The sequence below is a fragment of the Pocillopora damicornis genome, chromosome 8 (assembly GCF_964200805.1).
Source record: "Pocillopora damicornis chromosome 8, jaPocDami1.2, whole genome shotgun sequence".
Lineage (NCBI taxonomy): Eukaryota > Metazoa > Cnidaria > Anthozoa > Scleractinia > Pocilloporidae > Pocillopora > Pocillopora damicornis.
In genome coordinates this window covers 6,588,351-6,616,050 of record NC_142677.1, presented here as the reverse complement: position 1 = coordinate 6,616,050, position 27,700 = coordinate 6,588,351, and the positions used below count along the sequence as shown (strand labels likewise).

At 39.5% G+C, this 27,700-nt stretch overlaps 1 protein-coding gene, 1 long non-coding RNA gene and 1 pseudogene across 6 annotated transcripts; all 3 read left to right on the top strand.

The window, feature by feature from the left end:
- Positions 1-35: 35 nt before the first annotated feature.
- On the top strand, positions 36-7,927 carry LOC149041160 (uncharacterized; annotated as a pseudogene).
- A 995-nt stretch (positions 7,928-8,922) lies between these two features.
- LOC149041159 (uncharacterized) lies at positions 8,923-14,734 on the top strand. The gene is made up of 4 exons (XR_016189148.1): positions 8,923-9,114; positions 10,301-10,353; positions 11,916-12,017; positions 14,580-14,734. It is a non-coding gene; the product is annotated as an uncharacterized LOC149041159 (long non-coding RNA).
- A 577-nt stretch (positions 14,735-15,311) lies between these two features.
- LOC149041158 (uncharacterized) lies at positions 15,312-27,238 on the top strand. Of its 5 annotated transcripts, none has more exons than XR_016189144.1 (7): positions 15,312-15,502; positions 20,728-23,892; positions 23,993-24,120; positions 24,528-24,648; positions 24,877-24,957; positions 25,352-25,434; positions 25,938-27,238. XR_016189144.1 is itself a non-coding variant. In XM_089214505.1 (6 exons), exons 2-6 carry the CDS (start codon positions 20,752-20,754, stop codon positions 25,993-25,995), a joined length of 3,531 nt encoding a protein of 1,176 aa, XP_089070631.1. In that variant the 5' UTR covers positions 15,312-15,502; positions 20,728-20,751; the 3' UTR covers positions 25,996-27,238. The 5 variants fall into 5 exon arrangements, 3 of the variants coding, with proteins under 3 accessions (XP_089070631.1, XP_089070633.1, XP_089070632.1); XR_016189145.1 differs by lacking the exon at positions 15,312-15,502 and adding an exon at positions 19,338-19,448; XM_089214505.1 differs by lacking the exon at positions 24,877-24,957.
- Positions 27,239-27,700: the final 462 nt, after the last annotated feature.

Here is a 27,700-nt window from a genome sequence, read left to right as displayed (position 1 = left end):
TGGTGTATGTTTATAGAAAACTTTCTCTGAACGGGATGTCGAATGGACATAATTCAATAACATACAGAAATTTCCGAAAATTCGATTGCCAAAATTTTCGAAATGATATTCAGTCTCAATGTTGGAATAATGTATATGAGTTTTCCGACCCAAACGAGATGTGGCAGCAATGGAAATGTACATTTCTAGCTATCGCTGACAAACATGCCCCACTGAAAACGATGCGCGTTCGTTCACGAAGTTCTCCGTGGATTACCGCTGAGTTGAAAGACTTGATGCATAATAGAGATATATTAAAAATCAAAGCAATCAAAACAAATGATCCCAACAATTGGGCAGTGTTTAAGAAACAAAGAAATTTAGTCAATAAGCAAGTACGCTTAGCAAAGCAAGTTTATTACCAAAATATTTTTAACAAGCACACTAGCGACTCCCGAAAGACCTGGGAGACTATAAACGAGCTAACTTCACGTAAATCTGGGAAAATGTCAGTGACATCACTAAAAGTGAATGGATTAACGATAACTAATCCACTGGAGCTATCAAACGAATTCAACAACCATTTTGCTAATATTGGTCCAAAACTTGCCAGTGAGATAGATTGTGATAGTAGTAGCTATCAACGATATCTTGCCGGTACAGATAAACGGTTTGAGCTCCAACCTACTAATCCAAATAAAGTATTTTCACTTTTAAATAAACTAGACAAGTCAAAAGCAACGGGCCTTGACACAATATCTGCTAGGTTTGTCAGGGAATGCGCTGACCTTATTTGTGTGCCGATATGTGATATTTTCAATCAATCTATTAGCCAAGGGAGGTTCCCAGATGATTGGAAATATGCAAGGGTTACACCTCTCTTTAAACAGGGTAACCGCGATGATGTCAACAATTACCGCCCAATATCGGTGATTCCAATAGTGGCGAAAGTGTTTGAAAGGATAGTTTACGATCAATTGTATGCCTATCTGGAAGAACATGATATTCTATATCAAAATCAATCAGGGTTTCGTGCTACTCATTCAACTGTAACAGCATTGTTGGAAGCGACAGATTCTTGGGCATATAATATTGACAACGGGAAAATCAATGGAGTCATTTTTCTAGATTTGAAAAAAGCTTTTGACACTGTTGATCATCAGATCCTCCTATCGAAATTAAACTATTATAGTATACATGGCAGATCTTTCAAATGGTTTCAGTCATACTTGGAAAACCGCACACAGAAATGTTCTGTGAACGGGTCGCTGTCCAGCAGCTGCTCATTAACTTGCGGCGTCCCCCAGGGGACCATCCTCGGTCCACTATTGTTTTTATTATATATCAACGATCTTCCAAATTGTTTATCAAATTGTGAGCCGAGGATGTATGCTGACGACACACACCTTACATATGCGGGCGGTGATCTTGAGAGTATACAGCTTTGTCTGAATGAGGACTTAACAAACGTTTTCAACTGGCTACAAGCGAATAAACTCACACTGAATATGACAAAAACCGAATTCATGCTAATAGGGTCAAGGCAGAGACTGGGTACTCTCACAGCTTCACCAACAATTAGAATGAACAGCACTCAGGTGAGCCAGGTTACTTCTACAAAATCGCTTGGTGTGATTATAGACGATAGGCTCGATTGGCATAGTCACATCGAAAAATTAACAAAAAAGATTGCCTCTGGTATCGGGTGCCTAAAGCGAGTCAGGCATCTGATCCCAGCATCGACCTTACATCTGCTTTACCAAGCTTTAGTAAAGCTTCACTTTGATTACTGTGACATTGTCTGGGGTAGCTGTGGGATAACGCTACGAGATAAGCTGCAGAAATTACAGATTAGAGCAGCCCGTGTTTTGACATTTTCCAGCTATGATGCCGATGCAACTAAGCTACTTGAATTTTTAAGTTGGAAAAATCTGAAAAGCCAGCAGGAAATTCATAGAGTTACCATGGTTTTCAAATGTCTGCACGGGCTAGCTCCTGAATATCTTAATTCTAAGTTTAGATGGCGTAACTCTGCTTATGACCTCAGGGACTCTGAAAATAAACTCAATGTTCCTCTACCTCGCACTAACTATTATCGAAAAAGCTTTAGCTATAGTGGAGCCACATTATGGAATAGTCTTCCATGTGATATAAGGAACACAGAGTCTCTGGGGTTATTTAAACGCAAGATAAATGCCACTCTATAACGCACGGCATTCACGGAAAACAGCTTTTAGTTATTAGTTAGTGTTTTAATTTTTAAATAGTTTTAGTTAATGTAATTGCTGATGAATTGTTTCGTGCTTAAATAAAGATTATACATAGTACATGATGGAATGTAAGTTGTTTGGCGTGTGCGTTCTGAGTAAAGGAAAAAAAGTTCAATGCGAACCTTTGTGTACAGCCCCCTGATTCCATGACATATGGAAGAAAAAAACACCTAAACACTGTGATTGGCTTAAGATGGTTAAATGCTGTGATATGCTTGGCGCGAGATACATACCCTAATGCGGCAATCTGAGTGGTGCGAGATACACACTAATGTGGCAATCCGATAGGTGCGAGATAGATACCCTAATGTGGCAATCCGATAGGTACGAGGTACATACCCCAATGCGGCAATCCGATATGTGCGAGATACATACCCTAATGCGGCAATGTGATGGGTGCGGGATACATACCCTAATGCGGTAATCTGATTGGCTCGAGATACATACTCTAATGCGGTGATCTGATGGGTACAACATACCTACCCCAATGCGGCAATCTGATGGGTGCGAGATACATACCCCAATGCGGCAATCTGATGGGTGCGAGACATACCCCAATGCGGCAATCTGATGGGTGCGAGATACATACCCTAATGCGGCAATCCGATGGGTGCGACATACATACCCCAATGCAGCAATCTGATGGTGCGAGATACACACCCTTATGCGGCAATCTGATGGGTGCGAGATACATACCCAAATGTGACAATCTGATGGGTGCGACATACATACCCCAATGCGGCAATCTGATGGGTACGAGATACATACCCCAATGCGGCAATCTGATGGGTGCGAGATACATACCCTAATGCGACAATCTGATTGGCCCGAGATACATACCCCAATGCGACAACCTGATGTGTACGAGATACATACCCTAATGCGGCAATCTGATGGGTGCAAGATACATACTTTAATGCGGCAATCTGATGTGTACGAGATACATACCCTAATGCGGCAATCTGATGGGTGCAAGATACATACTTTAATGCGGCGATCTGATGGGTACGAGATACATACCATTATGCGGCAATCTGATTGTCGCGAGATACATACCCTAATGCGACAATCTGATGGGTACGAGACACATACTCTAATGCGGCAATCTAAGTGGTGCGAGATACATACCCCAACTTGGCAATCTGATGGGTACGACATAATACCCTAATGCAGCAATCTGATGGATACGAGATACATACCCTAATGCAGCAATCTGATTAGCGCGAGGTACATACCCTATTGTGGCAATCTGATGGGTGCGAGGTACATACCCTAATGTGACAATCTGATCGACGCGAGATACATACCCTTATGCGGCGATCTGATGGGTACGAGATACACCCTTATGCGGCAATCTGATTGGCGCGAGATACATACTTTAGTGAAGCGATCTGATTGGTGCGAGATACATACCCTGGTGAGGTGATCTGATGGGTACGAGGTATATGCATACTTTAATGTGGCGATCTAATTGGTGCGAGAAGCAAACCACTTTTTTAGAGAAATAACTCAAAAATGGCCTTCTGATAAGTTTTGGTAAAATACATGTTCCTTGAATGCTAAATATTTCTGATAAGGAAACAATTTTGTCCAGCTTAAAAAAAAATAGAGACCATGCTCTTAAAATGGAAAAAAAAGGCTCACAATAGTTAAATAATTATCTTGTTTATTGAAGTTCTTGTTTGTTGCTTGAAATTTATCTTTGCATAGTAATTTTAAAGAATTTAGTAGTCACATTGTATTTTGTTATCAGTTCTATACATGTTCAGTTAATTATAAACACCATTAATTAAGTTGTTCTGGCTTTTATATGGAGTGGATTTGTTAAATTGCTATCTACGTCTTAGCTTGTGTGTGTTTTCGAAAGTCCTCACTCAGATAAGTACCAATAGTTTTATTTACAAATTTTCGTCTTCATATTATAACCGCCCCCAAGTATACCCCCCACAAACCCCCATTTGCCCCACCACCTGATGATTTTACAATGTTTATGAAGAATCTTTTCTCGAAAGTCATGAAGTCCAACTAAATTGTTACTTCGGAAAGGAAGGGAAAAGGAAAAGAAAAAACTTACCCCTTGAGTTTGATTGTAATTTCCTCGGTAACTTTCCTCGCTGCGCTTTTGACAAGGGCTATCTTTTCTTCTGTTACGTCATCCAAATCTTCGGCAAGTGAAATGGAAGGCGCAGAGATGCACATTGGCTCGGAGGGAAAAGAAGAAGCCACGTTCTTGTTGTTTTTTCGTTCCATATCGTGAGAAAGGCATTTGATGGTAAAATGTCGACCAAATATTGTTTCAATCTTAGCATAAAGGGTTTTATTACCGGAAAAAGAGGGAAGATTATCTAAACACGCGTTCGATTTATTTGTAAACATAATACCGGAAATCGCAATTGATTCTGTAGTGGACTTTGTTCCCGCCGAAGTATAATCGAACTTCGGAGACAAAGTTAGTATTGATTATCTGTTAATCCATACAGATTAGGACATAACTTTTAGCTCTTCTCGTGAAACCATATGACATTCATTTGACAATCTTAACCTCGTATGGAAAGCGCATATATATATATATATATATATTTTTTTTTTTAAATCCGAGCTTTCGCCGTGTTTTTCAAGACTATTAAGCGCTAAGCGCTGGAAGACATCTGAGGGAAAGAGAAAGCTAACCAGTTAACGTACTGACGGTTGATTTACCTACCCGAAAAAGGACCTCTGTTGTCATTATTCGTAAATGTTTCCCTAAGATCCACTGATGAGGATCTAAATTTATTTCATTAGGTGTAAATGAAACGTTTCCGAAAGTGCTTTGCTTACCGGTAATCAGATTAATGAGACAACCAGATGTTGGAATGCTTTGATCTTATGTACACTTGATCACGAGAGAGTTGTGGTGTCTTGATATAGCATATTGCGAAAAAATATTGAACAAGATAAAGACAAAGTCCTGAGAAATGTTATCTGATATTGGGTAAATTAAATAGTTAATTTCGCACTTGAGATTTACCAGTTCAGCTAATGTTTTAATAAGGCTTCTGTTTTTTTGGCGTGGATTTTTAGGTTAAAGTGTTGTTACCATGGCATCATCATCTCTAATGGAAGGCAGATATATTCTAATTTTGGGCCTAATACTGTAGAATCTTTGTAAAATGTCTTCGTTCTTTGTCACATTATGGAAATGATAATGGCTGACCTTTCGAAATGATAAAAACTTGATGTTGTGCAAACATTTTTGCCAATATTCAGTGTCTAGTGAGTCATCTCTAAATATATTAGATTAGCTCCAACAGATTTAAACATAAACAGGCTATTTGATAGGAACTGTACGTGGTCATCGAAGGAAAGTCACTACGATGTCATGGCTATGTCTGGTTCTATGAACAGTAATCAGGCTGTATTCAGGCTCTGTCAAGCTCCAAATTTTTGTATGGGAAGATCTAATTTTACTTTTCTTGTCTAGTTTTAAACATCACTGTAAATCACTAGTGAGAGTTAGTGTTACACTGCAGCTGATCAGGTCATCTTTTGTCATCACATGTCAGATGGATCTTTAAAAAGGTGCTGAACTGTGTGTATAATGTGTGGAAGGAATCAATCATTTCCTATGCAGGTTTGACCTGAACTCCAACATAAAGTGCAGATCTTAAAAGCATTTGGTAAAGCTAAAAGAGAGTATGGCAAAGGCACCACTGATTATCAATAGCAACCTTTTCTGTGAATTGCAAGATGAAGTTGAATTCTATAAGGTCTAATGGAGAATCAGATAACGACTTTGTTTATTAATAGACTCACTGGTAGTACCACTTGGAATGTCAGGGTTGTTAAAATAATTAACCCAGCAATTAGCACTTTTCTTTGTTTACTCTGAAAAACATGCTGACCATTCCCAATTTTTGTGGGTCAATTTTCAGCTTGGAAGAATGACATTGCTCCGCCTACTATGTATCACAAACCGGTTTTTTTCAAAATCTTTTTTACAACCCTGTGTGTACATCTATGTATATAACTAGTAACCTATTTGGCTGCTGTGACTATTGCACTGTAGATAGGAGTCAATAATTATACATCTTTCCTCTAATACAAGCTTTGCACTTTTGAAATACATTGTGTTGCTGTCAAGGTGGCACAAATATGAACTCGATGAATTTTGTCTCAATTTGTGAATAAACTTGACTCAAATGTCTAAAAAGGTGACTCAAGCCTTGATCTTCAAAGGTTTTGAGAATCTAGAATTGAGAATTTAGGATCAAGTTTGGACTGTGGACCTACTTTTGAGTGGTACTGATGTTTGATTTTACCTTGGTATTGGTCAGCCAGTATTTGTTTTCATTTATGTCAGATTTTCAACAGAATTTTGTGTGAAAATACAGAGATCTTTTGTGTGTTTGTTGGGTTGTTGGTAGCTAAGCACTAATCAGGTCAGTTTGATCAGGAGAAGGGGTACTGGAGACTGCTAGCTTTTGAGGCATTAATTTTTATTATAGTACAAGGAAGGTGACCTACTTTACAGCCAAAACATGGCTTTAACTGGAAGAATCCATCGTTTTATCTTGTCGAGAAACTTGCTGGACCTTTTCAGAATGGTGAAGAATCATGTAGAAGGGAAACGTGTTCACCTCAAGAAAGAAAACAACTGGATGAAGTGTCTGAAAGTGTTCTGGTGTCAGTGGTAAACAATGCGATGAAGTGGAAGAAAGGAAAGAAATATTTGACAACACTGAAGTTGATGAAGAGGATGAAGTTTGCAACAATTCCATTGTAGGCTCATTTATCAGTGATAGCGAGGGAGCTGCTCTTACTTTCCATGCAGAGAATGTGAATGATTTTAGTTCTGTTAGAGATGTGGATTTGTCAAAGGAGAGATGTGATTCAGCCTCAAGCTTGTCTCAATCATTTGATCTGCCAAATATTGAATTGGAATCCCGAGAGAGGTCTTGGTCACCTTCATTTACAGGTGAACAAGTTGAGAGTGAGAAGCTGAAAGGAGCACACACGTGGCAAAAGTGACAAAGAAGGCGCACATGATTGTTCTTTTCCTGATGGTGCAGAGACACAATTCTATTCTAATCATCACTTTAATGACACTGTCGATGGTGCAGTTAGTTTACCATATAGAGCCTAAGATAGCTTAAAGCAAGAACCAATGGAGACACAACTCACAAGCAAAATGTTTCAGGTGCAAGGTTCACTGCTCAAAAGGACACAGAAGCAGATCAGTCAGACCCTCATGTGAGCAATCAGTAAAATAAATGGGAGCATGTAGGGGGCCAGACCAAGTGACAGACCTCCTTAAGCAGACAGATGCCCAGAACCTTCTTCACTTTACTCTTGGGAAGACTTAATTGGTACCTCAACAAGTTGCTGGCCTGTGGCCCATGGAGTGGCCAACACATTCTTAGCAAGATGCTCAGAAGACAAACATCTTCATGAAAGTTCATATTACACTAATGCTGAGAAGATGTTGATCAAGAATTCTGCATTATAAGGAGCTTCTCATGCAGACAGGATGATAAACATGAGTGACTCAAACAAAGCTCAACTGTACTTTGGTGAATGTCAACTTACTTTCAGGCCAGATCCATATTCTCAAACACGTGTCATTGTTCCCTCAGACTAGTAGAGTATGTATGTTGTGCAGCAAATTGAAGTTGTTGACATTACAGAATCGCGCCCATTGAAAAACGTCGCACGGGAAAATACAAATAAGCTAGAAAAGAGAAAGAGAGCATGCGTAACTTCACGCAGGCCTGTCAATCCGACTGTCAATCATGTAATCCCCCGTGTACGCAGTGTTCGAAAGTATTGTTTCTTGTGCAGACAACCGAAACGTAGCGCTTTTCATCGAAGAAGAATAGACGTAATTAGTGGCGTTATCTTGATTAGGTTATATTGTTTAAAAATCGGTCAGATGTAAAATTAAATTACCTTTCAAATGCCGGGTTTTCAATTTGTGTTAAGATTCAAATGCGGCAGATTTGCGAGGTTCGACCATCAACTTCGCCAAGAAAGCAAAACATCACAGAAATATTCCTTTTAGTAAAATTTCCGTACTGCCCCATACTATCGTAAAACAAATCTGTTTTCCCAATGGTAAAGTATTGTTTTTGTCACTCTATCCAAGAACTGAACTTATAATGTAGTGTGGGGCTGTGCGGAATTTTACCTTCCTTTTTGGCCCGTTATTGCCGTCAGTTTCAGATAACACGTCGGTAGTCTAATTACTTTTCGAAAAGCTTAAGTATACGTTGTAGATTCCCGCTCCACGTAGGTGCACGCTCACGCTCATAAGCTTACGGATGAACACTTCACGCTCTTTTGATATGCAAACGCGGCCCTCGCTCTTTACCGACGAAAAGAGCATTTCGTCACTTTGAAACAATGCTAATTGCTCCAATTGTACCTCCATTGTCTCTAAACGGACGCAAAGCGAAATTTTACAACTCCCGTTTGGGAATTTGTCAATTCAGATCTAAAGCGACCGAAGTTGGCGGTGAGCGTTTGCAACCTCATTCCTAGGTCATTGCGCCCGCAAAGCATCATGGGTGCCCCACTTTTCTCGGGCGATGCTTTTCAATGGGCGCGATTCCGTAATGAATGTTCTTTAATTGCTGGCATGAATTGATTTGTTTTCCTCTAAATAACATATAAAGATATAATTCTTCTTGAAGTTTGTTTTAGATAATAGGAATTTTTTTCCTTACTAGAACTCTCTGAATTCTACAAGCTTAATTCCTCTTGCACAACCAACAGCCCTCACAACAAACAGCTCTTAGGTATTGTTACATGGGGTATAATTTAATAGCAGCATGGATGAGGATTTCAGCAGGGAACCCACAGATCATGGCAAAAATGTATTGGTGAAGAGGTAAGTAGCTGATGATTTTTTTAGCTATAAAAAGTTAGTCATTGATTTACAAGTTGTGTCAGATCAGGTAGTAACCATGTTCAAAAATTGCTTGAATAGCTGTCACTGTGAAGCTCAGAAAACCTATGAACACCAGAAATATTTCTGGAATATGTTACAAACTCGAGAGTGACAAACCAACGATGCAAAAGAGAGCCTAACTATGGGCTTGCAGATCTCATTTTCTTTGTAATATGATTGGTTGATCACTATGGAATAAACAGTTAATATGAACTGTAGGTGTTCATGGTTCTTGTGGTACTTACTTGAATGAGTGTCAAAGTGGAAAGGAATTGCTTAAGTTGTGCTGGGGAAGCTCATATCCATTTTGTTTTATTTTGATGGAAAATTGATGGTCTCTAATGAGGCCTTAACCTTCTGTAAAAATTAACAATTAAACGGAAATGACTTCATAATTTCACAATAATGCCACTAGAGAACAACATGAAGCAGCAATTTTTTTTGTTTTGTTTTTCACTGTGTTGTTCTTGAGGTTTACCCCTTTATCATGTAATGTGTCAAAATAATTATTTTTGTTTAAAATAAGGGATTTTCATGTAGTCCCTGTGATCTACAATTGATCCCAAGATGATCGATGTTTGGGAATAAGGTTAAGGAGCTTTGCTGTTTATTGAATTTGATAAAGCTTTCATTGCTTTGATTGCATTGGCCTTTTACAAAGAATTGGCATCCAGCCTCATGATAGAGAAAGCCTTTTTTGAAAATAAGTGGTTAGATGCTTTTTTGTAAACTTTGTCCTGTTTACTAGGGATAGAATTCTAACGAACGAGACTCAATCAAACTGTTTTATTCCGCTCTCGTATTCGCTTATTTACATTGGGTGTGTAAAAAGCTACTCTGCAAAATTTGTAAGAAATCACTCTCTTATACGATATTTTCTACATTGTGATTGGTTGTTGCCGAGTACTGATTTAAAAGGTCATTCAAGGTTGCGTTGATTATGTAAACCAATCAATGTCCGTAATGTTCACACTCATCATCTGACATGTGTCACGCACGAATCAAAGTCTCCGACAGCTTGATAGAAATCTAGCTTTTGAAATCTAAATACTTGTTTTAAATGAAAGGTCTCAAGATAATGGTATGTTTGTTTTCAACTGTTATGTTAACTGTCTTTTTTTTATAGTATGACCAAGATGCAAGCCCAATTGGTACAACTTGTTTCAAGTGTCAGTATCTGTAAGTATGAATAAGCTGCAGAATTATCAGATTTTTATTGCAAGATTGCATGGTGTATCCTGTAATAATTCATCAGGAACTGGAGGTTCATGCGCAAAATGTTATGTTGTGCGTCTTCCTGTGGACCATGCATGCTTAGAGCACAGCCTGGCCTTAATGAGTGCCAAATGGTAATTTTGTAGTCGTTACTAAGCAAAGAGTGACGACTTTTGAACTTGAAGACATTAAGAGAAAAAAAAAAGCCACTGAAATAGGATTCTGTTTCACCCTTAAAACTTCATGTCATACGAATGGGGAGTCACCTCTGCTGCCTATGAGTGGGAATTTCTTCTCCTTTTCCTTAGGAAAAGTTGACCAAGGGTATCAATATTTTCTTTTATTAAGTAAAATGATAGAAGAAAAGGCGATTATTTTTAATACAGTGGAGATCACACCTTCACTATAAAACAACCATTATTATCTAACCTGGTGAATCTCAGTGTTCTTTAAAAGGCCTTTGCTATTTTTTATTTATTTATGTCATTTGATATTCATTTCCTTCATAGTTTAAGTATAATTTAACAGAGAAGAGAATTTGTGATAAATAAGTTGGAAAATTGTTGTAAAATGTAACACAATGAAGTGGCAAAGGATAGTTAAGACTATAGATATGGCCTTGTTTGAAGTTATGTTGATTCTGAGGTCAAAGTAAAAAATGAAATGTAGTATTGATGAGTTGTATTCTGCTTACTGTCTTTTGATTTAGATTTGGTAAGTTTACAGACAAATTGTTAAACTAGATTGTGATTTGCGTAGCTGTAAATTTAAAACGACTTCTATGATGAAAATTCAATGAGCGCATAAAGATAGTTTAATTCATGGTGAGTTATTTTTCGTGAAACATGATCAGTAAGTAGCAACAGACCCAACGATCGTCGTCTTCATGTACATCATATTGTCGCAATTTGTATTTGAAAGTGAAACCTTCTTAGCCTGTGGTCCCATTGTTTTCAAACCAAGAATTAATTTGAAAGTGAAAGCAGAGATACACGTTGCAACCTGCCAAAATTCAACGTCATGGGCGTTGAGACCAGCTTTTCTTTGAAATTTGTGCGATAAATAGCATATATTATTGAGGTGTAGCAGGGGGGGGAGCGGCTGTCAGTCCTCCCATCACCCCACATATTTTTTGTAAGGAAATTTCTTCCGCGCAGCAAGCATAGGGTTCGGAAAAATAATCAGTCACAAACCATTGCATCTCTTATTTAGTCAAGAATGCACTTTGCATATAGATACGTTGCAGGGTTTTAATTTTAAACAGTAATCTGTTGATGCATTGTCACAGATTAAATGCAGACAGACTGGACATTATTGTTACGATTGCACATAGATATGCATCACCAGCAAACTGGATAAAGAATATTTAAGAAAATTTGAAAAGGGGGATGGGTCAGGCCTGGTGTATTGATGACACCCCCCCCCCTTTTTTTTTTTACCCCTTCATACTTCACCCCACCGGGGGATTCCCCTAATATTTATTGAATTATGCTGTCTTTCGCTTTTAATTCGGAGAAACATTTCAGATCCCTTGATGAAGCAACTCCGTAGAATCAAAGATCCGAGCACCCTGACTGTATTTTTGGAGTAAAAATTCTCTTCACTGAAGGAAAAGGTCAGTCATGAAGGTAAGCGCAAAGACGTTTTCTTTGATGGGCCAGTCTAGGCCCCTAAATATTTCACTGCGTGTGGGTTCCTGGTAAGAAATCCAGTTGTCAGGGACAATTCTTTTATTGCTGAATTTGTTCCAAAGTGGCGCAAGTTTAGATGAGCTGGTGCGACATGCAGTCATAATCGCTGAAAATTTTAATTGTCGTCATAATTATCGAAAATGTTTTAAAGAATTTAGTCACTGATCGGTTCATAGAAAGGTTGTTGGCGCCTGCTTTTGGTTAGCGAATGAATCCAGCTGATATGATAGCAGACTGAACTGAAGTAGTATTGGTAAACAAACGATCATGAACTGTACGTTTGAGCTACGCAAGTTTTTATAGCAGCCCTCTTGAATGATCGCTAACACATTTCGCAAAACTAAGTTCATGAAAACAAAGCGTGTCGATCATATATTATACATGCATTCACCGGGTGGCTGTTGAGTTTCTTAGAAATATAGCAAGGTCCAATTTTAGGCCTTACGATTCCTTTCAAAACAAGTCAGGTAAAGCTGAAGTCATTGGAACCAATTTCTTATCGTTCATTTTCGATCACACAAGTAATATTTCCATCACCTTTTTATCATGGAATGAACATTTGTCATCTTTCTTCATATCCAGTTTCAAGTAAGCTTGGATCTCTGGGCCCCGTGATGTGGTCTATATTTCCTAGAATTACTTTGCATTTTCTCACGGTAGGCGCCTATCTCCAAGTGCTACTTCAGTTTCAGTCTTTATATGCAGCAACGTAGAGCGAAGAAAAATTAGGAGGTACATAAACTCAAATACCGATGTTTTTCGTCAAAGTGAAGTTATTTCGTCTGAACGTCAATTTGATTTCCTAAAAATTTTGTAATACATAAACGTGAAATTTCGTTCTCCACATTTGTGTCAGTATTTTGAGTTTGCATTATAGAATTTCCCGTTTTGCTTCACCTTCAGCCAGCTGAAGGAAGCAAATATAAAACGGAAAAAAATTATATCAGACAAAGGTTTTTATCTTCACACAACTTATTCAAAACTAACAAAAATATAACCAGGCAACAGTTAACATTTGATGAGGTGAAAAACAGTAGAAAAAGTTATCAGAACGATACCGTCAGAAAATTGGACGAGTTGATACTCAGAAGATGGCAACTCTCCAGTATCAGAGTTATCTTTAATTATACAAAATAGGTGGGCCTCAAAAGTTCACATACGATTTGTTTCAGTATTTATATGTGAAATGGTGGCCTCCAAAGTTTTCTTATTCGCAGCAGCTTATTTTGTTTTGTGTGGCTGTGGAAAGGCAAACTACGAGGAAAATGATATTGTTTTCTCATCCGGCAAAGACGTCTACTAAGTCGTTCTTAAACCCTATAAACAATACTTGCCCTGTTTATATAGATAGCAGGTTCAGACGGTAGTAGTCCATGTTGGATTGTAGCGAGCTAGAGACGATTTTGACGAAGAAAGGCCTACCAAAATCATAATGTTGTTTGGCAAAAAAATTCCTCGGCAAAACATCAGGCCCCGGTTGTTATATTTCATTCGTCCATTTCGACGTTTTCAACGTTCATAAGAAAAGCCTTTTCTTATGTACGTTGAAACGTCGAAATGAACAACTCGCTAAAATGGGCTCTTTTCATCAAAGTAAGCGGTCAGATAACAAATGATACACTGTGGAAGTAAGGTGAGGTATTATTTTTGAGAATTTGACGTATTTTTTTTATTCCCGAGGGCGGTCGTAAATATGCCCATACAAACTCTTATAATTCCGCCATGACTGTTATTGTGCAAGATGATCATCTCACAGCTGGAGCTTGGGCCGCCTGTGGTTTAACTCGCTATCTTACTTGTGAGCTATCGAGTTGAACACTCGATGAGAAATTCTATATCTACGCGCGCCCATGTATTATTCTCTATATGTCGGTTATCAAATTGGAAGTCAAAGATCAGTTAAATCAAGAGAACAGATTTAATACTTACCTACTACTTAGGATTTACTACTTATAAGATTTAGGCCGGGGATACTTCTTGCCTAAAGCACTTCGTATGTGGTCGAAATTCCAGAAATTCCGTTTCCTGTCATGATGATTATGTAGTTTGAAATCGACTTGGGGACGCGAATGAAACAGTAATTTACCGATAGGTAGGGGATATAAATTAAATGGGACGAGATGATATAATGAGCAAGATATCTAAGGGGGGAAATAATTTTTGAACATTTTTGCCCACTCAAGTCTACGATAACCATACGATGTTCGGAACATGAGCCCGAGACCAGACTTGGAAGGGGCAGATATACTAAAGCTTCCTCGTCCCCAAGCCGAGCGTCTTCCACTAGAAGATTTCTGAGTTATTCCGTTGTGGCCGATATGCTTTCATAAAATTGTTCTTACACATTTGACGAGAAGGGCAACCAATTGCTGCGTTTGAATTGTTAATGATCGAGAGGATGTGAAACAAATTCTTGCCGTCCTGTCATCAGAGGTTTGTGTCCGTCAACAATTGGTTATTAATTCACTTCCCTCCCCTCTGCTTGATGATTTTAAACAGGAAGTCATAGGCTATGACTATAAGCAGACCGTGGAACCTCCACAGCCTCCAGAACCAAAGGAACCTCTGGAACCCGGCAGCGGAACTTGCGGAACCATTAACTGTTTGTTAGAAAAAAATAATAATGAAGTAAAATAAAATAAAAGCTAAAAAGACCCTAACATTGTTCTACATGGGGGTTTTGGACAAAACGCTATAAATTCGCTCCAGACGCCTTGATAACCCCGAAATTCTAACATGGTCTAAAAGCATCGCGTGCGATGATGATCCTCATTCTAGGGTCATGTGCAATAAATTCCAGCCTAAAGATTTGGATGAAGCGTTTTTTCGGATATCGCGGTCACCAAACCGTTAGAGCTTTCAAGTTGTTATTCAATTGTTAACATTCAGGGTAGGTGACTGATGATTGCTCCTCAAGGCATTACGTACCCTTGTACTAGTACTGTGAATGTCGCCACAATTTAAGTTGGACGTCAAGGAAAATTAAAACAATTTCCATTTTAAAGTAATTTCCTTTATACCTAAAAACGAACTTTCACACAGTGTTAAATTTTTTCTTTTATCTCATTTACTCTTCTTTTACAAAAAAAAAAAAGTATGGTTTCCGGAGGTTCCGCTGGTTCCGGAGATTTCGCGGTCTGCTGATCCATAGCTTACTGATTACCCTGATTACCGCCCTGTGTGGTATGACGCCACGTACTTTAAAACAATCTGACAATGGGAATTTTTCTTGTTATCGTTGGATTCAAATACGGTGTTGCATTAAATTTGCATACCGCAAAGTTGCTTCGGCAATTATGAATGCACGCATTTGTATTCGTTTATTTCGATAAATTTTCGATGTAAACACTGTGCGTCCTCCTACTACAACGATTAGAGGGCCAAAGCTTTCGATAAACGTGGTATTTTTCAAGCTGACGTAAGTGAGTTTGTCCAGGGTTTGTCGAATTTTTTCATTTTGATTACTCGCTTCAATTAATTTTTCGATTAAGGCAGACGAGCTTCAACGTTTTCTGAAAGTTTTAGTTCTGAAGACAACTGGTAGAATTGTTCAGTCACATGATTGTTATAAGGGAAAGATCCGCTTGAAGCTTGACCTGTACATATATTTTGTGATGAGTATGTGTTCCTTCTCGTCCCCGTGCTTGATGATTTGCCTTTGACGTTTTTTTTTTTTTTTTTTGAACATGAATGATCGCTTTGTTTGTGTATAATTCACGCGCCTTCTTTGCGTGTTGTGTGCCTCCCAAAGATATGTTTTTTTTGTTTAAAGAAGAACAGTTTGAAACTGGTATCCACACAAAACTTGGATCGGACCGGATAGGATTACGGATCGCATCACGGACTGGATCACGGATCCGATCACGGACTGGATCACGGACCGGATCACGGATCATGTCACAGATCATGAATCGTATCATCCCACTGGGATATTTTTTCTCTTTTGCGCTAGAACTCCATGTATTCACTTTCACGGCTGTTTCGAGGGGTGTTGTGTAGTGCCGCAACGGACGAAGGCAAGCGAGAGGTATGTATCGTTCTTCAATCAGGAGGGGCATTGGGATTTTCGGTCTTGCTATTTTGGCTATTTTTAGATCGGTTTTTCGGTTTTTGTTCCAAAAACTTCGATTTTTTATGTTTTGCTGTTTATTTCGATTTGCGGATTATATGCGGTTTAGCATTTGGTTTTCGGTTTTCGTCAAAAATACAAACGGGTTTTGGAATTTTTCCGGTTTGTCTTCGATCTGGGCGGCAATTCAGCCCCTCCGCTGATCTCGAACAACCGCGAAACGCAAATGTTATTGAGAGGAATTTGTGACAAACCAAATATCACTGAAATAATTTCTCGTAGGTGAAATATCGTAGGGATCTGTAAGAGGACACGCGTCTCGAATAGCGCCCGAGACTTTGACTTTGCAATGTGGAGCACTTAGATTGATCAGTTTCATCCTCGGAAATCCTAAACAACTAGTCGGAGGAGATTTGATTTTGACACGCACAGAAAGCTACGCAAGCGTAAGCGCCAGTTGCTTGACATACCTGCGTGGCCCGTGCGACGAAATAACTTCACGGGATTGGCGAAGTTTCACTCACAGCAAATTACACGGGAAATCTAGAACGATTTAAGCTTACATCTCGTCTAAATGACATATTAACGCCTGCAACCATTATGTTTTGTACGAACCTCGCAAACTTTTAAAGACGTTCTCCTGTGATACCTACGAAAGTATTCAGTATAATTTCTGATAAGATTTTCGCGGAAAATTTGATCGATTTTTCTTACATTGTGTGCTGAGACTGAAACTTTTCACCTCGAGCTAAGCTTCATCGCACGGCCCAAACAAACAAGGCGAGCAATTGAGCTGCTTGTACATTTCGGTGTTAAAACGCACGGAAGGACTCTAAAACATACTTCACTTTGATTGGGCAGAAAAACACAAAGATTTTCTGGCACCAATCAGATACCAGAACGACCGCGACCGTTTGGAACTAGTCTTGTAAGACGATGTCCCCAGGGGCTCTTCCGCCCTGACTTGAAATCGACTCACACCCCTTGGGTCTCCGAGGATGGATCAGTTTGCAAACTATTGCTTCCAACGTGCCTCACGCGCCGGCAACAGAAGAAGCTCAAGGACCTTAAGAAGCAACTGTGGATTATGTCACGTTTTTCTTACCTGACTGATTGACTGATGAAATGATACGTACTTTTGACTGATGAAATGATACGTACTTTTCGCTTGCCTTCGTCCATGGTGGCACTACACAACACTCCTCGACACAGCCGTGAAAGTGACTACATGGGGTTCTTGGGCGAAAAAATAAGACTCCCATTGGGGCCTGCACTCCATTATGTCACACAGAGTTTATTTTGACTTGTCGTGCAAAATATCTAATTTCAATTAAGATGATCTGATCCGCGATCCAATCCTTGATCCGATCCGTGCTCCGATCTGTGATCCCGTCCGAGATCCGGTCCGTAATCCGGCCCGTGATCCGGCCCGTGATCCGATCCGATCCGATCCAAGTTTTGTCGACGCCGCAAAGAACCTGTGGGTGTATAACATCCAACTTGTTTGTTAGCTAGATTGATGCTTCGTTTTTAAAAATAGCATCATAAAAATGAGTCGAAGGAAAATTCAAGAAACTGCTGCTCTTGAGTGACAATTTTCCCATTAATCACTGTCCGATCCTCAGTCTAAGAGACGAAAAAATGTTTTCAATTTCTTCAGAAATCAATCTTTGTCTCGTAAGCTACGAATATTCGCAAATTTTATGTGATTTCGGAGTCGCGCACACGTAAGATCATGTAGTAATGAGACAGAGCGTGTTAGTTACTTGTGGCAACCCTTTCGTCAACACCGTACATGAATTATGAACTTTGTATTTCCGTTTCAACTGATTTTTTCCTGCGCGAGATTAACGCCGGCAACACCATCTTGCCGGCTCAGGTAGCCATTCAAAAAAACGGATTCGCTTCATATTGCCCAGAGGCATTGCGGGCGTTATAATGATAAGACTTTTTTTTTTTAGCATGTATCAACATTGATTTGTCCGGGGAATTCGGAGTGCAAGGCGTCCATGTACAATAGAGCGCCAAGGCAGCATGCACAATATATGACCCTAAGTGAAGTAGCCAAATAATAGCCACTTGTTGTTTGCAAAACACAGCTCTATAATTAGCATAGCGAGGTACATACAGAAGCATTCTGAAATATTTTGGAGTACATACCTTTTATCAGACGTTTATGTGTGTAATATCGCCTTGTATTCATTCTGAAATATTTTGGAGTACATACCTCTTATCAGACGTTTATGTGTGTAGTATCGCCTTGTATTTTTACGAGTTGTGCCGTATTTTTACGAGCACAAGGGGCGCATTTAGAGCGAATTTAAATATATTCCAATTTTTTCGCGAATCAAAATTGGCAAAATTTTTGCGCTGTCAAAATTTTGGCGGCAGTCTCATCAAACCAGTAAACTTTGAACAAAACTTCACCGATTGACTCATACGTCAATCACAAACTTATCTCGCTCCAAAAAGAAAAAAAAAATCTCTCGCGAATTGCTATGCAAGAACGGGTCCTTTTTCCCGGAAGATCTTTTGTGTTTTGGTTGACGCTTGCGCTACTCGTGCTGGCTTCGATACTTGCAACGGAAGGCGAATTTATTGTTGAAGCCATATGTTCTCCACATTGCTGCCAGTGTAACTGTGCCCAGGGTACGAGCCACAGACATTTGAATAAAAGCAGAGCTCAAAATCGTTTCCCTCGAAAGAAAAAGGGTCAGATGGATGAGGAAAATCCTGCCTTTGCACGCCGTACTAGACCAGCGGACTACAGAATTTATTTTTACGATGCAACTTTATCCAAACATATCTTGCACAACATGACACCTAGATGGTTGAAAAAAAATTATCGCTTGTTTTGGCAAAATTTGGAAGCCTCCGAAGCAGGTCAGTGGATCTTTTGAAGTGTGGCAAAAATCACGCGATTCCACACTTATTGTTGACAGAGTTTTTTCTTAAACAAACAAAAGAAGCCCTAATGGAGGTAAAGTGAAGCAGATAGAGAGCGTAGCAAGTGCAATCGGCCGGTTGAACGATAATTGGATTCGATTCGCCCGTTATTTGTATTCTACTTCGAGTCTCTTGGTGCAGTTGGGTAATAATCTAGAATCTGGTTTCAGCACATTGTGTCAGTTTTAATTATGCGCCTGATCACGTTCTACGTTCTGAAAATAAACCTTTGACCTGGGAAACCTTATGATTCAAGCTTCGATCACATGACAAAGTTTCTCAACTTTCGTTATCAGCCCGCTCAAACAGGAACTTATCCTGAACTGAACATCAGCTCAATCCAGTTTGACCAGGTATGGCTAAAATTTTCCTAAAGGTTCTTCCGATGATTACGGAAAGTCACGAGATAAGTTTTAAATCAAAGGGAAGGCTGAACAAACGCAACTTACTCTGCTGGCGTCTTCTTTGTTTTCTTTAGTCGATGCAATAAATAAGTGGACGTGCTCAGTTTGTCTACTGACCTTGCTTTGTACCTACAAGAAACTCCTTGGTTTGGCTAAGAGTCAGCTAATGATTCAGTTGACCGGAAGAATTATGATTAAGGGCTTTGTTGTTCATTTCGAAGGTCTCTTGAAGTACTTTGGTTTAGTTTTCTAACAAAAAATATTTAATCTCCTAAGGTCAGCCAACTAACATGCCCATCCATATCTGTCAGTAGTGTCAATAATATATCAGTATGTTCTTATGGAACTTAGTGTAGAGACAAAAAGCTGTAGTTGAAGTGGGTGTTTAGTAGCACAAGTGAGTAAGAAGTATTCAGTGAGAATCAAAGGACCCAAGAAATCAACTAGAGTTACACAGAACGAAATAAGCTTGGATCCTAGCGGAGTTGTGTACTGGAGAACCGGGTTATTAGAGAAAAAAAGCGGATAAGACAGTTCGAGGGTCTTGGTGCCTTTCGCCGGGCGTGGTGGCGTGGTTTGCTCGATAGCTAGCCCCTCCCCCATTTGGTGGTGAATTTAGTCCCAACATTATTTTGTATGTCACGAAATTCTGTGTTTCGTGGACCAACTAGTTTCCTTCGCAGCCGCTTTGGAACTCGTCACGCAACGCCTCTCCCCACTAACAGCCGTTTGCGGGAAGGAGCGTTGCGTGACGTGTCTCTGAACAGCTGCAAAGGAGCCTGCTCGCGTATCATATACTAACAAACTTCAAGATAATAGCGCTTTACAAGAAAAAAGAACGCCTTGAAGCTGTTCTTCGGTTTACCACACATACTGATTGAGCTATTTTTCAGTCGATATTTGGTATCAGTTTGCCTTGAAATGTCTTTGATTCTATATATTGCTCTTGGCTGTTTAATTTGTTTCGAAAATTCCTGAAATAGCGACTAAAGTCATTTGCATTTTTAGGAAGCCGTATGAGGAGGAGTGACTTTGGCCGAGATGATCTCGTATTACTTTTGTATTTAGTAACGCATTTCACGATCCAGAGGAGAACTTGGTAGCGTCATCGCAAAAGTGTCCACACATACACGCAAAATAATGCTGACGTACAGCATTATTCAGCTTTTATTATCAAAAATTTGTTGATGATGGATCAATTTGTTTCTAAGATTGACTTTATTTTCAGGAATAATACATTTGACATGGAAAGATGGACAGAACACACCCCAAGATCCCGAAAAACGCTAGTTCAGAACCCCATCTTGAGGATGAATTGGAATGTGATGACAATCAGTCGGCCAGGCGCGGCACATTTGAACGCTTGGAAGAAACAATATATCAGTTCCAGCGATGCAAAGTGGGAGCGGCCACAGAGTCTTTGCAAGCTGCATATAGGCATTTCCTGAATCTAACCCCAGATAGTTTCAGAAACCCGGCTGACTACGAGAAGGAGCAGGTGGATCGAGGTAGAAAGATGTGTTTGAGTCATTGTTCCGCCCCTCCTTTCTTTGGTGTTGTTTTGTTAAACCTCGAGCTGACCTCAGATAAGGATGTCCATTTTTATGCCAGCTTTGCTATTGTCTTTGGTGCTGTTGCACTCAAGCTGCATAAATATAAAATAGCTATAGACTTATTTCAGCGATGTTATTCTCTTTTCACATTTGATGCCACGCCATGTCCTGAAAACAACATGCAAATTATCGATATTCTAAGAGCAGTAGCCAAGGCTAATGTAGGTTGTGTTTATCTGATTATGAGAGTTATAGACAGGGCTAAGGATTATCTAGAATGTGCGCTGGAGATTTTTGAAACATTTAAAAGCAAAAACAAAACTGACTCTCCAGGAATATACATTGTTGCCATACAAATCAACTTAAGCTTAGCTTACCAGTGTCAGAAAAACTACCCTGCTGCAGTGATGTTGCAAGAGCGTCTTCTTCTGAAAGCCAAAGACCCCATTATTCCCCCACATTTGGTAGCTTCTATACATTACAATAGAGCAGAGTTGTTCATAGAGCTCAAAGAACCTGTCAAAGCCCTCATGGAGCTGAGGACATTGGATTCACTATCTGATAGGATGATCAATGAAGAAGGAATTTTCTCGAACTTTATATCTTCTAAAATTTGTTTGGCGTATCAAGAGATTGGAGATATGGCTCGTGCAAGGAAAATAGCGGAACGCTTCACTTTCCCTTCTCTTTCCCCTCAATCGTCATCACCACCACCATCGCCCTCGTCAAAGTCTTTTTCGGCAGCATCAGGGTCAGGGTTAGGGTCATCATCATCATCATTATCATCATCATCTTCATCAGTTTCATCCTCGTCATCTTCATCACCTTCGTCATCAATATCGTTATCTGTATCGTCTGCTTCGTCACTGATGTCTTCATTCTCATTTGTCTTTTCCGATTTTGAAGCTGTCCTCGGATGTAGTGGAAAATTCCATTGGGACTTCTTGTTCGCGACGATATTGAATTTAGTTGATTATCACTTGAACGAGAAAAACTTAGACTTTGTATCCTTCCTCGATGTTTTTGTATCAAGTTGCAAGGAAACGCTTGGGAAAAACCACCCAACACATGCATCGTTTCTCTATAGGCAAGGTGTCAGATTTTTTCTGATTGAAAGAAACTTGTCATCAAAGAACTACTTTAAAGAAGCATTAAGTATTTTGAGAAGTTTGGCCTACGGTTCAGACCACCCTGATTTGGTGCAATGTAATATCGCTCTTGCAAGGTTACTATTGTGCGAGGACTGTCAAGAGGTTTCTCAGTTGAAGTCGCGCCCTGACCGAAGCCGGGGAGAATTTCCTTGTGACGGGGCTGATGGAGTTGTGAGCCCTAATATTCCATCATTTGGAGAAGACAGCAACAAGTGGGACAGCAACGAAGAATTAGACGAACCAGGTAAAATTTCTTGTCAAGAAAACCGTAAAGGCAAGTACTACTATCGACTTAAGAATCCATCCCAAAAGGATAAAAACAGAGGAATCAGCATCTCACAGAAGATACTGGAAATACCAAATGAAGTCAGCGATGGACGGAATTACTTTCTTAATGGAGGAGAAGTGGTTGCAGACAGCGGTGAAAACCGCGATGTACTTCCTACAAATGGAGCTTCCGGCTTTGACAAGGATTGGAAAATCCAAGCTGTTGTCCCTCCAAACACACCAGGAGATTCCCATGAGAGTAATTCGAAAACAAAAATATCTCTTGGTTTGAAAGGTGGACGCCGAAACGATCCTCTGTCACGCCACATTTCACAAAGGGATCCGAGTGAGGATGACTTTGGATCAGATCACATCGGAATCGATCCCAGTTTTCTCGCACGTCATTCATGTGAGTGCAATGCATCTGATAAGCAATGGGATTCTTGTGGTCCATTTGAAGATTTAGAAGCGCCTGCAGGCACCCACTCCGAGTACAACAGATCTGGGTGTATGTCTGAAGTGTACCACCCTACTCCCTCAAGTTCATCGACATCTCCTGAATGTCGTGATTTTAAAAAATTCGATGCTAGAGATCATCCTGCCTATACCAGCACTATGGGATCTCCTGCACGAATCTACTTAAGTTCTGATGGTTATCAGTCTCAAGAGTCATCCCTAAACTTAGTCCTGATGCCCAAAACTGTTCCAACGAAGACCTTAGGACTGCCTCAATCTTCAAATTTCCTTCAAGATGGATCTAAAGCAAATCCCCCGTTGACAGTTAAAGAGTTTCCCACTGGTAATGTACGGGCAAAAACTTCGCCAAATATCTTCTCAGATGGACATGTACTCGCCGAAAGGCCGACGTTCTCATCGCAGTTTGAAGAAAAAGATGACGCTCCAGAATTTCTTCCGGACGGGGAGGGTGCAGGAGCTGGTCAGGGTCCGTTAAACAGTAATTTAGACACATCTGCTGACGAGTCGTTGGCCGTACTCGAGCAACGTGTGGCTGAAGCTTGCAGTCTTGTCGAGAAAACGTTGAAAGAAAGACAAGAAAGAGAGAAATCGATGAAAGAAACGGAGCAAAAAAGAAAAGAAGAGTGGGCAAGGAAACAACAACTTGCACGTGAAAGAAAAGAAAGGAAAGAAAGGGAAGCGAGAGAAACGGAACTCAGGAATGAAAGTGTAGAAGGGAACTCCACGAGCGGTGGACAAGAAACACCTTCGCAAGGCTCAGCTCGTGCTGAGGTTCGACAATGGCTGTGTGAACATTATCAGCGGCTCTGCCGTGTCAAGTTCTCATGCTGCGGAAAGTTCTTTCCTTGTCATCGTTGTCATAACAACTCTGGGTGTCCAAATGACAATTCCAAAGCAAGAGAGGCGAGCTTTGTTGAGTGCTCTGTTTGTAGCCATCAACAAGAGGTAAATAGGAATGACTTTGACTTGAAATTTTATATAAGAGGGAAGAGAGTTCTTAAGCTTGGGTTATAAGCGATTTAATTTCGAATGCTTGACTTTTAAGATCAATCAGGACGCCCACACCTGTGTCAGATGTAAAACCAGGTTCTCAGCATACTTCTGCTCGGTGTGTAAGCACTTCACAGGGGAGGATAAAGCTCCTTATCACTGCGAAAAATGTGGTATCTGCCGGTAGGTGAAACAATATTCATGACGAATTTTGTTTTCGTTTGTTTGGATATAATGCTTGTTGTACAAAAGAATAAGGGTCACGGAGTTACTGGCCTGCTTCACTACCAAGTCAAGGAGTTACTGACTTGTGTTACAGTATGAATGAAGAATCCGGGCGCTGCCTTGAGAACCAGAGCAAAATATTACAGAGAAATGATTCATCAATGAGTGGTTAAAACACCTCATTAAATCCCACAAAACATAGTTTTGGTTTCTTCACACGTATCAAGTTTCCTCCTCAATAATTATTACATCTTATCTAGTAGAGATACAGCGCTTATCAATATGAATTAGAAATTTGTTTCCCCAACGAATCACGTTGTGCTTGAGTAAATACTTGCGAAGTGATGTTTCTATTTCCCGTTCAGTATCTACAAGGACCGCTCCTTCCACTGTGATGTGTGTAACGTCTGTCTGGACAAACGGTTGGAAGGAAGACATTCTTGCCGAGAAAATTCAGGACATGACGAGTGCTGCATCTGTTTGGAGGTAATGACTTACTCTTCGCACTAACACGGTGTTGCTGCAGAACTTCCAGAGAAGGGGATTTCTCTGTCTTGTTTGTTGGAAATCGTTCCTTGTTTGTCGCGTCTACCTGTTAAATGATGGTCAGTGTTTGTGGATTTCGTCGTCAGTCGTACTGTATTATTAATATTTTGTGTTCTCATATCGTTGTGGAACATTATGTTATTTGTTGTGTTTTATCTATAAATTTAGCTTTGTTGGTCAATGTTTGTACTCGATTAATATAAAGCGACTGCACAGTTTTCACTGCCGTTAAGTCTGGATTACAATAAGGTAAATGTCTTTTCGTATCATTTATACATTGAAACGTTTTCCTTTCTGCTAGTGTAAGAGTATGCATTTAAAAAAACTGTCTAGAGACACCCGTGACACTGGTTGCACACAAAATCGGCTCTGTAAGGGGAATATTGGCCAACAGCTTTTTCCTTTTGATGTAATTATGGCCTTGTTGTCGACAGTGAAAGTGAAATCTGGTAAATGCAATGTTTGAGCGACAAATCTAGCAACATATTAAGAGAGCACCTGAGTTTTTCTTAGCTAGGTTCTGAGTACAAAAGGTAGCGTTTTAATAGAAAAAAATGAAAAAGAAATGATTGTAAAAGTTAAACTGATGTATAATACCTGTAAATACTTTTACTTAATGGACGTTTGGAACATTTATTTTCAGGACGCATTCAGCGGTTGTCAAATCCTACCATGCTCACACAAGGTTCATAGGGAGTGTGCCATCGCAATGATACAGAATGGCGTGTAAGTATACTCACAAAGACATGATTTTTTATGAATTAACTAACATAATGAAGAACGCGTTAGTGCTCCCCTCCATTTGACGGTATCTAGTTAAAATTCTGAATCGGATTTTTATGTGAAGTTGTGGCGGAGGCTGCAGGGGTAAATTGCCTAACTCCGTCCATCTCTCGACTTCTGGCTATGTGAATTGGAATGTCAAAATCAATCATTGTTTTTTTGCGTCCTCTTTCCTTTGAAGGAACTTGTCTTTGTTTCAATTGAATCTCTCATTGGTTTTTTATGTTAACTATGATTGGCTGTTGTGATTGGCTGGGTTTTGGTCTAACGACACTTTGCATGCAGCCTTGGAACAGTTCTGAATCCACAGCAATGCTAGGTCGATTGTGAGCTTTGCAGTCTCATTTAGTTTTACCCGTGATTTTATTGTGACTTGAATATTCTCGCGTTTAATTAAAAAAAAGTTTAAGTTGCATTCACTTGAAATGTTTTCTTCAAATTTGCAGTCGCAGCTGCCCAATTTGTCGCCATCCTCTATACGGTCAGGCAAATGGTAATGAATGAATGACAATGTCCATCCCAGGCCCTTCTCTTCCCACCTCGTTGATAAGATGGAGAGGACCCTGGGAATGGAGCTGAAAGGATGTTTTTTTATTTCATTTTGATAATTGTTAGGTGTTGAGATTTGTTTTGACTTTTAGCATAAATTCAATAACAGCTTTGGTACTTAAATTCGATGGAGCTGTCTGATTGTCCGGGTAAGAAGGCACTACCTACTCAGGACTTCTCACGCCCAGACGATTAAACTACACAAGCAAGTCTTGCTCCGAGTTTCAATTACTTAGCTTTTTCAGTTTGATTGGCCGGTACTTTTTTACTTAAGTTTAAAATTTCAAATTCGAACAAATGTAGTAGGTTTAGGTTTGTTAAGTGCAGGCGATACGTGGGTCTCTATAATCAAACTATCAAAACGTTATCGCTTGTTGTCAAATATTGAGGTTTTTTTTAACCAACAACCCAGAATCTAGAGAGGCAAAATTAAATAAATCTTCTTAAACTTCGCGTTAAGAACGCTTTGCTTAAGATTTCCCTAGGCGTATGTATCCAGGACATTGTGTTGCTTTGGTAATGAACGATACTCCAACAAAAAAAAACACAAAAAAAAACCAAAAAAAAAAACCAAACAACGACAAAAGGGAACTAACATTATTAACATTATTGACATTATTATTCAACGTATTACTATACAATACTGCATGTACTCTACAATGATTTGATTTATCCCAGGAGCTCGTTTCTCGCAAATTTTGGCAACTTCGCGGGTAATATTCTAAGATCTTAATCTAAAGAATAGCATAGCGGGTATTCGCTCAAAACCCAGCCAGTTCTGTTTTGTTTTCTTCAGTAAACTTTTTTTATGTTTGAATTTCAAAGCTATTGATATCTGAAAAACAGCATCTTCGGACCAATGATTACCGGAACTTTCAATAAATGAGCTCCAGGGCAATTATAAAGATTAAATTTGTAAACTAGAACGTAAAATTTTGCATTTACTTTCATATTACTTCGCGTCCATTGATTGTTGCTAGACCACACTCCGCTTGAACGGTGAGAAACACTTCGGAATACGTCGCCTATTGTGGGTTGCACTCTGAATCGAATCATTATATATGGCACAAAATTATAAATACCGAATGATCTAGTGAATTAGCTTTATGAAGAATACAGCATGCTCTTTAGTTAGTTTCTTGTTCATTATTTTGTTTAAAAGGCTATAATCTCAAATAAATTTGCGAGTTCCACCATATTCTTGGATTGAATCTTTCAGTCACGTGGTCGTCATAAAATAGAAATAGTATTGTGGGCTTTGGATCAGTAGAGGGACGTTTAGAGCAACAGTCTAGAAGTCATGCATGTAGTGTGGGACTATAAACTCCTCGAAATTACCGCCAAAATAGAAGCTATAAACTGGCTCTGAAAGTTATGAAATAGAAATTAGAGAGCTCATGAGTTAAATCCGCGCTCAGACGCTCTATCACTTCTATCACTAGGCTACTAGTTAGCTTACTCAGGCTCTTACTAAGCTCATATTTGACACATATCCCGCAAACAGCCAGGATCAGCAGTGTCAAAAGCTTCGTTTGAGTTAATATTGTAAGAAAGATGGTGAGTCCTATTTATTTTCTTCGTTCCACGCTCGTGATACTGGAGGCAGAAAACATCTTTCTTCATTTTATTACCGAGCTGAAGATTCACCAGTTTCTTATTT